Raw genomic sequence first — 15055 nt, forward strand, 5'->3', positions numbered from 1 at the left:
TGGATGCCAAAAGTTGTGAAATGGTCATGGTTGGATATGCCCCGAACGGTTATCGTCTATGGGACAGAACAACGAGGAGAATTTCAATTGCTCGTGACGTCAAGTTTCAAGAAACATGCTACCCCTATGAACAAAATCGCGAGCAAGATAAAAATTGTCAACTAGTCGTTATACCCCTTATAGTCACGCGGAGGAAGTCACTCAGGATCTACACGAACCGTTAATCGAAGGACGCCAAGGACCTGATACCGATACCGAAACTGAAGAGCCGTTGATTGAAGCTCGTAATGATGAAATCCTCACTGATGACGAAGACAACCGCCATTGAGGCGCAGCGAACGGGAGCGCAAGCTCCCCGGTAAGTTGTTGATTTTTTTCACTGGTTGCAGAGCAACTTCTGTTTGCTCGTATTCTTCAGATGTACCCAAGTGCTTCAGCGAAATCGAGAGGCGTAGCGATCGTGATAACTGGCTGGAGGCAATCGACGATGAGCTACGGCCCATGAAGGCAAATAACGTGTGGAAGATGACATCCTGTCCACGCGGCGTGAAGCCCCTAAAGTCCAAGTGGGCATTTCGAGTGAAGGAGGACGAGAATGGCCAGGCTGTACGTTACAAGGCTCGACTGATAGCGAAGGGCTTCCTACAACGTCAAGGTGTAGATTTTGAAGAAACGTATGCACCAGTTGCCAAGCTATCAACCATCCGGACTGTGTTGGCGGTAGGCGTCCACAAGCGATTCTATTTTCAATTCCAATTGGACGTCAAACTGTGTTTTTACATGGAGAGTTCAAGGAGGAAATCTACAGTGTATCAAACAATTGTCCGTACAGTAATTTTTTGGTCAAAATAATTTTTCATTCAAATGTTCTTAACTTTTTTATACGTCAATCAAAAATGCTCCATCAGTAAAATTTTGAGCGAGATCGAATAAGCATTTTGACAGTTATAGAACTTTTAGAAAAACTTATAAGGTTTTTAAACACATTTTTAAAACATTATATCTTAGTATGTACTCGATGAAACTTTTTCAATTTTTTTTGTGTTACAGCCGATGTCTAAGGCTTTCATATGCAGCTACTTAAGAGGTTTCATATTCACTACAAAAAATATGAAAAATGTGCTTATGCAGTTGACGATATTTAAAAATTTACCATATTTCGCACGTATAATCTGCCAAACGTTTTCCACCAATAAAAGTTCATTAACTGAATGAAAAATACATAGGACCTACTATTTATATGTAGTTTAGTAGTTCCTGTATAAAAATATTACATCAAGAGAGTTTAAAAACGTTGAAAATACTTGGCACTTTTATTGATCAAAATATGATGAATTTCCAAATGACACTCTGAACATATACAGATTTTTTATATTTTTTGTAGTGAATATAAAACCTCAAACGAAGCTGTATATGAAAGCCTTAGGTATAAGCTGTATCACAAAAAAATGAAAAAGTTTCATCGAGTACCGTAATCCGGGGTCAAATTGATCACTTTAAAACAACTTATGCGGATAACATCAGTGCCAATTCAAATATTGGCAAAAGAATTTCTGTAAAACCAGTACCCAGTGGATCTCCATGGAATCATGTGACAAAATTTTGTTCAACAAATTTAAACTTCAAGTTAAATAACTCCAAATATCAAAAAATTGGAAATGCCACTTTGGGGCGAAATTAATCAGCATATTATGATTTTGGTTGGAAATCAAAAAAAAAATTAAGAAAAATAGTTTTGCTAATTTTGGGTTGTTTACAACATACGTCGGAAGTGACGTATATGATAGTGCATCATTGAACGCACACAGCGCACTACACCCGGTACTGAAAAAAAGTGTCGCTTGTCGAAAAGTGTCGCTAGTCAAAACGTCGCTATTCGGTTTGGTGCTGGCGCTATAATACAATTAAGCATCTGTTGGAAAGGAAAATTTCCTTCTCCGCTTAATTTTGCTGTTTTAAAACCGAATAACGCGTTTAAAATCTTACGACTAATGAATTTAATACTTTAAATGCTAAATTAAATTTTGAAATTTCCCCTTAAACGCCTTTAGGTAGGCAATTTCATTTGAAATAAGTGATTTCTATCACAAAAAATTAGGCTGACACAAATTTCGATTTTCTCTAATGTCACCCCCCCCCCCCCCCCCCCCCTTGGAAAATTTTGGTCGGAATTCGACATTTTGAGGGGCACAAATAAATTATTCAAAAATTAAAAAAAAAATGAACTGAAATTAGAGTTGTCGAGAAAATTTCTTAACAAATCGGATGAGTTTAACGATTTTGCCTAATTGGGTTCTTTAGGGGTATCCAGTTTATTTCATAATCAGATTCTCCGCCCAAAAATTAGTCGAAATCCAAAATTTCATAATTTTTTGGATTCCGGGAACTATTTTTAAAATGCATTTAAAGTTTGTATGGGGAAAATTTTTTGTTCGGGTCGAACTGTCATTTTATCGATTGAACTGTCATTGTATCCACGAAAATAAAAACTGTTTTGTTAATTTAACCATCAAAACAAAGGTATTGGAATGCAATAAAATCACGTTATACTCGAAAAAATGAGCTCTTTCGATTAGGCTATTTATTCACTAAACAACCCAACTGTTTGGGTAATTTTTCATTAAATACATTTAATATTTATTAACCCCCCCTCCCCCTTGACGAGTCAACGAGCAAAGTGACAAAAGAAGAAAATGAGATTTGTTCCGGCCTTACTATTTAATCATAATTTTTTTTAACTATTTCATGTTCTGATTAGCTACATAACTTTCCAACCAAGGCTCCACAAAAATGTTAAAACACGGGATGTCCTATTAGTAATCGATTGTTTAGTAGCAATGATTTCAGCTAAATGAGAAATACAATGCAAATTCCTGAAAAAAAGGCAAAACTAATGTAGTAATAGAGACAGAGAAGAGAATGATTGAAGCGAAAAATATGCGCCTTCTGATAGGCCGACTCAGTGGAAAGCTAGAATGAACAACAAAAGCGAACATACAAAAAGAGCTGCGCATCGTGGATTCAATTCAGTTGATAGACGATAGTGGATACGAACGGACGCACCAAAAGGCAACAGCAATGGCATTTGCAGTACACAGCAGTCCACCACAGAGAGGTTTTAAAGAGTTCCCTCTCTGCGGTCGGTGTTGTGGCTGTTAGAATATCCGCAGCGGTCACGACAATTGGCACAGTAGATTCTCCCTAATATTTGTAAGTATAAATGCATAAAAAAAAACAAACTGGCGAGAAAAAGGACAGTTTTGCTCCTGTTGAAAAGAAGCAGTCTGGCGGAAGGACAGACTTGCTGGAAATTAAAGCAAGCTGGCGAGTAAAAGGACAGTTTTGCGCTAGTAGAAAAATAGCAGTCTAGCGGAAGGACAGACTTGCTGAAAATTAAAGCAAACTGGCGAGTGAAAGGACAGTTTTGCTCCTGTTGAAAAGAAGCAGTCTGGTGGAAGGACAGACTTGCTGGAAATTAAAGCAAACTGGCGAGTAAAAGGACAGTTTTGCGCTAGTAGAAAAATAGCAGTCTGGCGGAAGGACAGACTTGCTGGAAATTAAAGCAAACTGGCGAGTGAAAGGACAGTTTTGCTCCTGTTGAAAAGAAGCAGTCTGGCGGAAGGACAGACTTGCTGGAAATTAAAGCAAGCTGGCGAGTAAAAGGACAGTTTTGCGCTAGTAGAAAAATAGCAGTCTGGCGGAAGGACAGACTTGCTGAAAATTAAAGCAAACTGGCGAGTGGAAGGACAGTTTTGCTCCTGTTGAAAAGAAGCAGTCTGGCGGAAGGACAGACTTGCTGGAAATTAAAGCAAACTGGCGAGTAAAAGGACAGTTTTGCTCCTGTTGAAAAGAAGCAGTCTGGCGGAAGGACAGACTTGTTGGAAATTAAAGCAAACTGGCGAGTGAAAGGACAGTTTTGCTCCTGTTGAAAAGAAGCAGTCTGGCGGAAGGACAGACTTGCTGGAAATTAAACTGTCCTTTTACTCGCCAGCTTGCTTTAATTTCCAGCAAGTCTGTCCTTCCGCCAGACTGCTTCTTTTCAACAGGAGCAAAACTGTCCTTTCACTCGCCAGTTTGCTTTAATTTCCAGCAAGTCTGTCCTTCCGCCAGACTGCTATTTTTCTACTAGCGCAAAACTGTCCTTTTACTCGCCAGCTTGCTTTAATTTCCAGCAAGTCTGTCCTTCCGCCAGACTGCTTCTTTTCAACAGAAGCAAAACTGTCCTTTTTCTCGCCAGTTTGTTTTTTTTTATGCATTTATACTTACAAATATTAGGGAGAATCTACTGTGCCAATTGTCGTGACCGCTGCGGATATTCTAACAGCCACAACACCGACCGCAGAGAGGGAACTCTTTAAAACCTCTCTGTGGTGGACTGCTGTGTACTGCAAATGCCATTGCTGTTGCCTTTTGGTGCGTCCGTTCGTATCCACTATCGTCTATCAACTGAATTGAATCCACGATGCGCAGCTCTTTTTGTATGTTCGCTTTTGTTGTTCATTCTAGCTTTCCACTGAGTCGGCCTATCAGAAGGCGCATATTTTTCGCTTCAATCATTCTCTTCTCTGTCTCTATTACTACAACTAACTTTATTCTAAAAAAATTAAAGTCTACACTCATCTCTAGACATCTACGAACCAGATGACGTAAAAAGTTTAAGATCATTACGACGCTTAAGAGTTCCTAGTATGGAAAGACAATGTAGTACCCAAATCATCAATTTCACCCCGCTGATCAATTTGACCTTGATTTGACCCCGGTTTACGATACATATTGAGATATAATGTTTTAAAAATGTGTTCCTAAATCTTATAAGTTTTACTAAAAGTTCTATAACTTTTAGAAAACTTATTCGATCTAGCTTAAAATTTTACCAATGGAGCTTTGATATATGGTTCATGATTGTTCAAAATTTCAGCGTATTTGATTGATGTATAAAAATCATATCTTTGAATGAAAAATTATTTTGACCAAAAAATTGCTGTACGGACAATTGTTTGATACACTGTACATCGAAGTCCCTGAAGGCGTCCAGGCTCCTCCGAACATGGCATGCAAGCTCCTTAAGTCATTATACGGGTTGCAGCAGTCACCGCGCTATTGGAACGAGAAATACAACAGCCAAATGGTCGAGCTGGGTTTCCACAGATCTCATCACGATTACTGTTTGTACATCAGAAGCGAGAGGGCGAGCTCGATTTGGCCCCTCTAGAGGACTGTTTTGGAAAACAGTTAAAGCAGTCATCAACGACGCAACCGAGAACCATCGGGTACGTGGAAACCCGGATAAAAACTAACCATAGGGTATTTGGTGAAAACCATTCCTGTACCATACAGTGTACCAGCTACAATATAGTGTATTGTAATGCAATGGTTCGCTAAAAGCTTTGCACATTGGTAGCTATTATACATTTACATCCGATCTTTATGTAACAATATATTATACTGTTTTTCTTACGTTTGAACCATTCACTATTCCGAAACAATCTTTTTCCGTGCATTTTTAATTTTTTATTCAGTTTATGATTTTTTCCCTGCTTTATTTTGTTGATGTCCGTGACATTTTTGTTGCAAAGGAAATGAAAGAGAAAAAAGTGAATAAGTTGAAACATCTATTTAAAGTCAATAAAATGTTTAAATAAAGTGGTAAACCAGGTGTCCTAAGGACTGCATATCCAAGAGATATGGTGGGCTAGGTATGTAGAGTGCGATGAGAGGAATACGAATGTAGGTCAACCCGGAAAGACGCAGGCCAGATTACCGTAAATCAGTGGATGAGTTCAACACTATTCTTTCTCTTCTTCTCTCATGTGAAATTGCCTTGTACAACAACCGAATTAAATGCGATTTATCTTTGACATTTTTAACATAAGGACTGGACTGGACACTGAAACGACTTCTTTGCTTTTTAACCTAACTTATAGTTGAATCGAACTTGACAGTTTTCTCATGAGTTGTTATGTACACATTTCATAGTTCAGTCAAATTGGAGCCTTAATATTGCAATAATGGTTAAGCACGCGGTAATGATACTTATGTACCTCGTCACCCACTTCATGCAACTACATTAGTGGTCTAATAACACTTAGCGCGCTAGGCATAGTTCCATCATGCCGCTCAAAGTGTTGCCACAAATAATGCTTAGTTTGCAAAACCCGGTTATCTGGCTGGTGGGACATGGGAGCTTAAGCTTCAACTGTTAATGCAATCAGAGGCTACTCAGACTTAGACGAGTTTAGGTTAGTTTGGCTAGAACTGCCATTATCGAAGGAACATGACGAGATAATATAACATTATATGGTTTATCTAATGTAAAACAATACAACATAACAAAAGAGAACCATTCCAAAACCATGATTAAATTTATAACCAGTAGTGAAATTACAATTAAAAACAATATATTTACGGTACATTTTATTGTTTGAAACCATACGTGTACCATACAATGTACGGTATATTAAAGCCCACGTATCAGTATTTCGAACAATTCATTTACAATAAAATGTATGGTTTTGTAAAAAAATATATATGGAGAAAAATATTTTTTTATATTGTTACGATACTTAACAACCCGTATAGTATATTGTAAAAATCTCATTTACAATTCACTGTATGGTGTCTAACATTACATCTTATTGTTTTTGTATTTTTTATTTTACAGTGGTGTTTATTGTAACAATATGGTTCTAAATAGTACTGTTACAATACAACATTCGGTTTTTCTACTGTATTTTTTATTCGGGAAGCAGTCGACCACCAGCTCAAAACCAACAAATCAGTTGGTATGGATGGTATCGCAACTTAACTCATCAATATGGGTCCAGAAAACATGATCACCTGTCTCCACCGGTTGATAGTCAGAATCTGGGAAACCGAACAGCTATCGGAGGAGTGAAAGGAAGGGGTAATCTGCCCCATTCACAAGAAAGGCAACCATTTGGAATGTGAGAACTTTAGAGCGATCACCATTTTGAATGCTGCCTACAAAGTGCTATCCCAGATCATCTTTCGTCGTCTGTCGCCTATAACGAATAAGTTCGTGGAAAGTTATCAAGCCGGCTTCATCGACGACCGGTCCACAGCGGACCAGATCTCCACCGTACGGCAAATCCTCCAGAAATGCCGTGAATACTAGGTCCCAACGCATCACCTACTCATCGACTTCAAAGCGGCATACGACAGTATCAACCGCACAGAGCTATGGAGAATAATGGACGAAAACGGCTTTCCTGGGAAGCTGACTAGACTGATTAAAGCAACGATGGACGGTGTGCAAAACTACGTAAGGGTTTTGGGTGAACTATCCAGTTCATTCAAATCTCGCCAGGGACTGCGACAAGGTGTAGGTATGGACTCTCATACCTACTCTTCAACATCGCTCTGGAGGGTGTGATGCAACAAGTCGGGCTCAACAGCCGGGGAACGGTTTTTACAAAATCCGGTCAATTTGTGTGCTTTGCGGACGACATGGACATTATCGCCAGAACATTTGAAACAGTGGCAGAGCTGTACACCCGCCTGAAACGCGAAGCAGAAAAGGTCGGACTGGTAGTGAATGCCTCAAAAACAAAGTACAGACCAATTTCGGGTTGCCTTGCAGACTCTCGATCTATTCATTGATTTCAAGGCAGCTTGCGATTCCGTTAAAATAAAGGAGCTTTTGATAATGTCAGAACATGGTTTTCCGGATAATTAGGCTGGTACGTGTAACACTGGATGGATCAAAATGAAGTGTTCGGTTCGCAGACAAATTGTCTACGTCATTTGCGATCTTAGATGGATTGAAGGAACAATAAGCAGGTCTGGCGAGCAGAGGAATCACATTCATCACACGGTCACACATGCTTTTCGGCCTTCCAGACGACATTGATCTCATCGTCATCGATCGTAGAAAGCAGTGGGGGAAGCTTATGCTCCTCTAAGTTGAGAGATAGCGAGGATTGACTTGATTAACTCGACCAAGACCAAGTACATGATTGCGGGTAAAGACAGAAGCAGGCCTAGCAAAAAGGCCTTCTACGGATTACGTATCCGGTCTATGTCCCGTAACTTGCAAATGCAAACGAAATTCGCCTTTATACGTATAAGACGCTGATATCTAAAAGAGAATTCGGTTAAGGAACTTCGTGAAAAATCCTGATACATAGCATTTATGATACTCCTTAAGAATATCTGGAAGGACCTCTGCGAGAAATCTTGGGAAAGCCACTATGAAAATTATGAAGAAATTTCTGTTTAAAATTCGAGTGGAACATTACAGAAAAAAAAGCTCTCAGTTAATAACTGTGGAATTTCAGATACAAGCTGAGAAGCAGACTCCAGTTTAGTGGGGCCGTAACGCCAAAAGGAAGAACAAAGTTATGAGCCTTCATGAAAGTATCTAGATGCTAACAAACGAATTCTTATCACTGATCGCTGCTGGACCGCTGGACCCTTGTGGTTATAATCATTGCATTATTTAACGACATTTATTTACGACAATCTGTTTTACATATCAACCCCACTTAGTAAAAGATGTTAGGATCAATATGACCTAGAGTGATAAAGTGATAAGCTTATTTTGTACTACGCCAGCTTGGTGCGTCTGACTTAACTATCGAAGAAGTTGGAATAAAATCCATACATGCGATGTAGACACCCCCATAGTACAGCGAACATGTGACCGGTAACGATTTCTGGCGCGCGGAAATGATCATTATCCTTACCAACCACTTCCGTTCCGAAGAGTTTTCCGGAAAATATCGTTCAATTAGCCGATCATTTTATTGCATTTTGCACCAAGCGCTAAAGCTAAAAAAGTGCCAAAAGGCGCCGCTGGATGGCGCGCGCCGTCTTCCTTTCACGCGCGCCCGCCCCGCAAACAGCAAACAACGACTTCCTGTTGCTGTTGCGACTTGCCGCCGCCGACTGAAGAGCAAAACAGAAACTGCAGAAAACGTCACCCTTCGGGTCTGACCGTCAGTCACAGACAAACACTCGTACCGTTCACAGTGCGACTCTTTCTAGTCTTTCTCCGCGCGTAACTTTCGGTCAGTAGTGCGAGCAAAAGGAACGAACAGCAGCCGTGTGTGCAGCAAGCAACACATACAACTGCTCTGGAAAAGCCAATCTGGTGCTGGGCGAGTGAGCGAGTGAGAAGTCGACGCCATTTTATGTTTTTGTGCGCTTACACGCACCAAGAAGATCAGGCCCAAACCAAAATCGCCGTCCGTCAGTGAGTTGAGTTGGTGTTCTGTGCAGTTTCGTGAAACCTCTTCTCTCGCGGATGGTGAATAAAAAACGCGACTTTTTCCGATCTAGTGTCACCGGGAATGCAATGAAAAGTGCACCAAAGTGAAGATTGTCGCAAGGTAGGCAGTTTTTCGGTGAAGGTCCGTGGTTTCGGCTGCGGTCGAGGGGGTATTTTTGTGAATCTTGTCGCCCTGGCGATTGTGAAAAGTGAAGCATGTAGCCTAGCCAGGCTACAACAATGATCATTCACGACGACTCGGTCGGATGTTGGCGGCAGAAGCTGCGCCAGTGTTAGTGCCATCGAATGTCAGTTCTCGCGCGGTCTTGGGTGGGAATGTGTGTGTGTGCGTCCTTTGGGGAGGACCAGAGCGAGCAATGTTTGGCACTGGGTCAGCGTTGTCAGATCTACCAGGATTATCAGGAAAGGAAGAGATTTTTGTGATGTTCTCGAAGATATGGAAATGTTGATATCGATATCCTGAAAGTGAAGTGATCTGTGACATTGATAACTGAATAATTATTGTGGTGCTTCATAGTCATTTATTAGTGTTCTTCTTTTAGGATACCTGCTATGATTTTGATTTATTTACCTATAAAAATCTGAGTGTTTTTATTATGAAGATCTTTCTTGTACGTTAAGTTTTTATGAAACTGGATTTTTATTTCTCTTTTGAAGTCTTCAAGTAAGTACTATGAATTATTTATTATCTTAATTTTTGCAACAAAACAACAAAAATGCACAGGTTTGCTTTCCATTGAAAGCCCTTCAATAAGTTATTGGAAACTATACAATTTAACCAACTTGTTCTTGAAAAATCACTAAGTGTAGTGGGATGGTTTCGTTATGTCTCCGCTTTAATGAACAAACGCTGTATATTCCTATTCCTACATCAAGGTATATTATTGTATGTTCTGCTGTTATTTGCTATTATAATGATAAGTTGAATTAATTTCACAAATGCAAATCAGTTGAGATACGGGACAATAAATACAGGGGGTGTCCAAAATGTTTGGGATAGGCAACTTTTTTTTTCCTCACAAAAATGTATATCAAGCTGTAACTTTTCATAGAGTGCATCAAAAATTTTAAAATTTTGACTGTTTGTCAATTTATTATATGTGCAACATTGGAACATGAGCTCGATTGGTTAATTCTTCGCGAAGTTAGAACCATTCTCATAAAACACTATTTTTAGACAACTAATTTTTAAACACCGTCATATCTCTGAAGCCAGTGAAACAAATTTAATTAAATTTTGATCATTCATTAGCAATATATTGATACTTGATACGACGTAATAAAATCGGTTCAACGTTTTCACCCATATAGAGAAAAATGAAACAAATTTCGCACGAAAATACTAAATACGTTCTTTTTATTCCAAATGAACTCTAATATATCTGATTAGAGATATCTTAACCCTTCAGAACTCGTGCTGTTGTAAAACAACACTGCCAAAAAAAAAAACCTCGCTTGTGTACAGCGTGAGTGTGGTGCAGTTTATGAATCCTACAGGCGCGCGTCCTGAAAGGTTTAAACAGAAATAGAAAATCTTTAAATATTACAATTGAAAAATAGTGGCATTGATCACTATCAACATTTTTTTTCGAGAAAGATCCAAAAAGTGTCAATCCATCATAGCTTTCTTCAAATTCAAAAAGTGCCTAGTTTTCAAAAACTTTTGAAGCTTTTAGGCAAAAAGGTTTGGATTTAACATTGTGTAGCCCTACACTCTCAAAGAAATAAAAATATAAAAATGGCATGTGTCAGAGGAAATTCCTTAATCTGATCACAATCATATCTACTTACTATTTGAATATGAGGCTTGCTGTCAACTCATAGAAACTACAAGATATCCCAGGAAGACTAACTTGGAGATCTACACCTTAAAACTTTTATCGAGAATTGATACCTTTTATGCCATTGCTAATTCTCGTCATGAGCTTCAAGAAAGCGCTTCTAAGATGTTAGGTTTTTCGCCCCACGGTAGCGTAGTGTTCGTTCAGCGTGCCTGTGTGGGTCATAGTGACCCCAATAACCTACTAAGGTTTAAACAGGGACAGTTGTGCACCGAAGAAACGCTCTTCACATAGAGATGTTCCTTGATGGAATAGTAAATTGCAAAAACTGCGACAGACAAGCGGAAGTTATAGAACCGGGCAAAATAACACAACAGTAGGAACAATACATAGAGTCCCTCACAATTTATAATAGGGATATTCGATGATCAAAGAGGATAAATTGGAGGCAAGCACGTGAAAACATTGAAAGTACTCCGATTATTGCTAGATTGCAAGGCCTCACTAAAGATTATTCAATAGGTCTTGAAACTCCTAAAAAAGAACGGTTCTTTTACAAAGAGCTCCGAAAAAAAAAAATAGAAACAATTATGAAAACATACTTTCCGTGTTCTTTTGTTGCTTTCACTGAATACCAGAACACATATGTATCACAAACTGAGACCAATGAAACCAGGAGATGATAAATTTATGAAGATGATGAATCAACTGTGTTCGTAGTTTCCAGGAGTGATGCATGCATTCTGAATGTTTGAATGGGCGATTGATTTCTTGGAGTCCTTCAAAGTGCCGGGTAGGGATGGATTTTTTCCTGTACTACTGCAGCAGGCTGAAGAAATCTTGAGACATATCTTAACCAAGTTGTTCCGATCCGATTAAACTTATTATTAAGTCATATTCCTACGGCTTGGAGAGAAGTGCGAGTCACTTTTATCCCAAAGTTATTTGCTTCATTAAAATCCTTCAGACCCATAATGAAAATTGAAAATAATGGAAAAACTACTTGGCGAGTATATCAAATATTCATAATTAGCAAAAAGTCCATTTGCATATCAAGAGAGCAAATTTTCGGTAACAGCACTTTATAAGTTGGTTACAAATTGGAAAGATCCTTTGAAACAAAGGTGATTTCACTTCTGCGTTACTTGATATTGACGGAGCGTTCGATAACATATTTGATGATTCAATGAGGAATGCTATGTCATGACGTATTTTGACAGATACGAATGTTATCAAAAAGTGAGATATCATCTAACCTTGAAAGCGACGTGCTTTCACCCCTATTGTGGTCTTTGACAGTTGATGTTCTCCTCAAAAACCTGGAAGTACAGAGCTTCCAAATAATTGGCTCCGATGATGACATAGTCATATTAGTTCGTGATAAATGTGACAACGTTATCGCTAATTGCAAACTGCCTTAAATTTAGTCTCCTCGTGGTGCGATAAGGAAGGATTGAACATAAATCTTTTTAAAACCACGATCGTGTTATTTACCCTACGGAAAGGGGGAATGGCACTGCTTTTGCTATGGGGCTGTCCATTAATTACGTAAGGCTTTATGGGGGGAGGGGGGGTATGAGAAATCTTACGCCCCATACAAAAATTTTTGGGTTGTCATACAAAAAATCTTACAAGGGGGGGAGGGGGTGACGAAAAATCGTAAAAAATCCCTTACGTAATTAATGGACAGTCCCTATCCGGAAAATCCGCATTTATCCGTTGCTATCCGTCGTAACCGCGTCTAACTGCTGCTCAATTAACAGCGGTTAGCGACGGTTAGGAACGGATAAATGTGGATTTTCCGGTTAGAAAAGGATATGTCATTCCCCTTGACTACGAAGAAAATTATCAATTTATAACTTGGAATTGAAAGGAACTTTTTTGGAACTTTCAAGAACAATCAAGTATCTTGGAGTACATCTTGACAGCAAATTAAATTGGAATTTACATCTTGAGCAGGTAGTTGGTAAAGCTTCAAGTGCTCTATAGATCAGTAAGAAAACTTTTGGTGAAAATGGGGTTTGAAACCAAAAATGATCCACTAGATTTACTCGGCAATTGTGAGACTCAGAGTTACTGTAGAACATCGAAGATTAGCTACTATTTCAATTGCTGTTGTAATGCGAAGTACACCATCTAAAGCTAAGCGCTTGACACTTTTTTCTTCACCTTCTTACACTGCATCAATTTGTTCAACTAGAAACTGCAAAGAGTAAGAACTACACAACTCTTTGATGGTGACCTGAGAGGGAATCTCTCGATTCTGAAAACAATCGGTATCGACTCTCTTATCGATAATAGTAGTGATTGAATGAGCAGAAGATACGGTTTTGAGTGCTCGTTTGAAGTGGTTAATCCAGGGCGAAATCTGTGGAAAAATGGTAGCCCAGAACTACACCCAGGATCAATCGTATTTTACGCTGAAGGTTCGAAATTGAACGATCTAGTAGGCAATGACCTACAGTTTTTCATGTTGAAATTCAGCCGATTTTAGAACGCAGTAATATTTGCTTGATGATGATGATGATTGTGTACCGAACATCAGCGCAAGGATTACCTATGGCACTTCTAAACATGTTTGGGAGTGTATTCAGTCACTTCAACAATTAGCTTGCTGCAAAACTATTTTAGGTTCCAGAGCATTGTGGAATTGTAGGAAACGAAGAAGCCTATTTGTTAACAAGACTTGGATCGTCTCATTAATCCGTAGGGTCGGCACCACTTTGTGGGGTGTCTGGATGTTCTCTCAGAATTAAACTACATTCAACATAAGAAAATATAATCCAACTGGAAAACACCACTTATGCGAGGCAGTCAGTCGAAACGTTTCATAAAGCTGAACGTTCCAAACACTTGTATAATTTTAGATCTTTCTATAAAAGATTTCAGTTCTCATACTGGCCTTCCAACAGGTAATTTTCCAAGCCGGTATCATCTGAAGCAGATTGGAAAACTTCAAGATGATTTATGTCGCTTTTGCGGCATAGATACAGGAGACTCGGAGCATTTGTTGTGCCGTTGTCCGGCAATTGCAGTCAAGAGCATAAGGTTCTCCTACAAGGGGCTGAGACACCTTTGATGTCTGGAGAACAAATTCCAATGCGGTAGTACATTTCATCTGAACTGTAGCACTGTGTTGAGGTCAGGCTCACAATCAAGGCTTGCTTATTGCTAAAGTGCTCAACACAATGGATACGTTTGCGTGTGCGTGACTATAGTCCGACAGATTTTCCATGTGAAAGCTGTCTGCTTGAGCTTGAGCTTGATTGACCGTCCGTGGATGTTACTCCAGTATCGCCAGTGCTACACTCACTTCTTCTTCATCTTCTTCTTCTTTATGGCTCTACGTCCCCACTGGGACTTGGCCTGCCTCGCTTCAACTTAGTGTTCTCTGAGCACTTCCACAGTTATTAATTGAAGGGCTTTCTTTGCCTGCCATTGCATGAATTTGTATATTGTGAGGCAAGTACAATGATACTCTATGCCCAGGGAGCCGAGAACATTTTCCCGACCGGAACGGGAATCGAACCTGCCGTCTCCGGATTGGCGATAAATAGCCTTAACCACTAGGCTAACTGGATGCCCAAGATACACTACACTCACACAAGGTACCAATTAGATATCTGCCGGGGACTCATCAGGCATCTTCAGTGTCTGCGTGTTGGTGATCTTCTATTTTTAGGTGACAATAGCGCCTGCCATGTCATGTTACAGGTCAATGTGGGGAACGGGAAGGAAGTGATGATTACAATCGTTTGTACGTAGAAGAACAGACAGTATATACCTCTGCGTAGGAACAAATTCATGCGGATGTCGATGTGTTGGTGGGATGTGGTTGGGTATGGGTTCACAAATTGGTGTGTGGATACCTGGCGTAGAGTGATAGATTAGAGTATTTTATTACTCTGAAGATAGTGCGGCACAGTTAGCTTTGCATAACTCGTAGGCGTTACATGATAGATTGACACTGTACAGTGAAAGATTTCCCGTGTAAAAGATGTAAAAAACGCAAACCTCGACGGAA

The 15055-nt window shown here is 39.5% G+C and overlaps 2 protein-coding genes across 5 annotated transcripts in view; both read left to right on the plus strand.

Moving 5' to 3' along the window:
• Window positions 1-290: 290 nt before the first annotated feature.
• LOC134286832 (uncharacterized) overlaps window positions 291-15055 on the plus strand; it is a 25439-nt gene continuing 10674 nt past the window's right edge. Inside the window, exons 1-2 of the mRNA XM_062848516.1 lie at window positions 291-358; window positions 438-720. Coding sequence (XP_062704500.1) covers window positions 291-358; window positions 438-720 — 351 coding nt within the window. The remainder of the gene's footprint in view (window positions 359-437; window positions 721-15055) is intronic.
• LOC109413489 (MOG interacting and ectopic P-granules protein 1) overlaps window positions 8946-15055 on the plus strand; it is a 33045-nt gene continuing 26935 nt past the window's right edge. For all 4 annotated transcript variants that reach the window (XM_019687170.3, XM_019687171.3, XM_019687172.3 and 1 more), the window contains exon 1: window positions 8946-9350. The gene's annotated coding sequence lies outside the window, so the exon portion shown is untranslated. The remainder of the gene's footprint in view (window positions 9351-15055) is intronic.

This window comes from Aedes albopictus, chromosome 2 (assembly GCF_035046485.1).
Source record: "Aedes albopictus strain Foshan chromosome 2, AalbF5, whole genome shotgun sequence".
Taxonomy (NCBI): domain Eukaryota; kingdom Metazoa; phylum Arthropoda; class Insecta; order Diptera; family Culicidae; genus Aedes; species Aedes albopictus.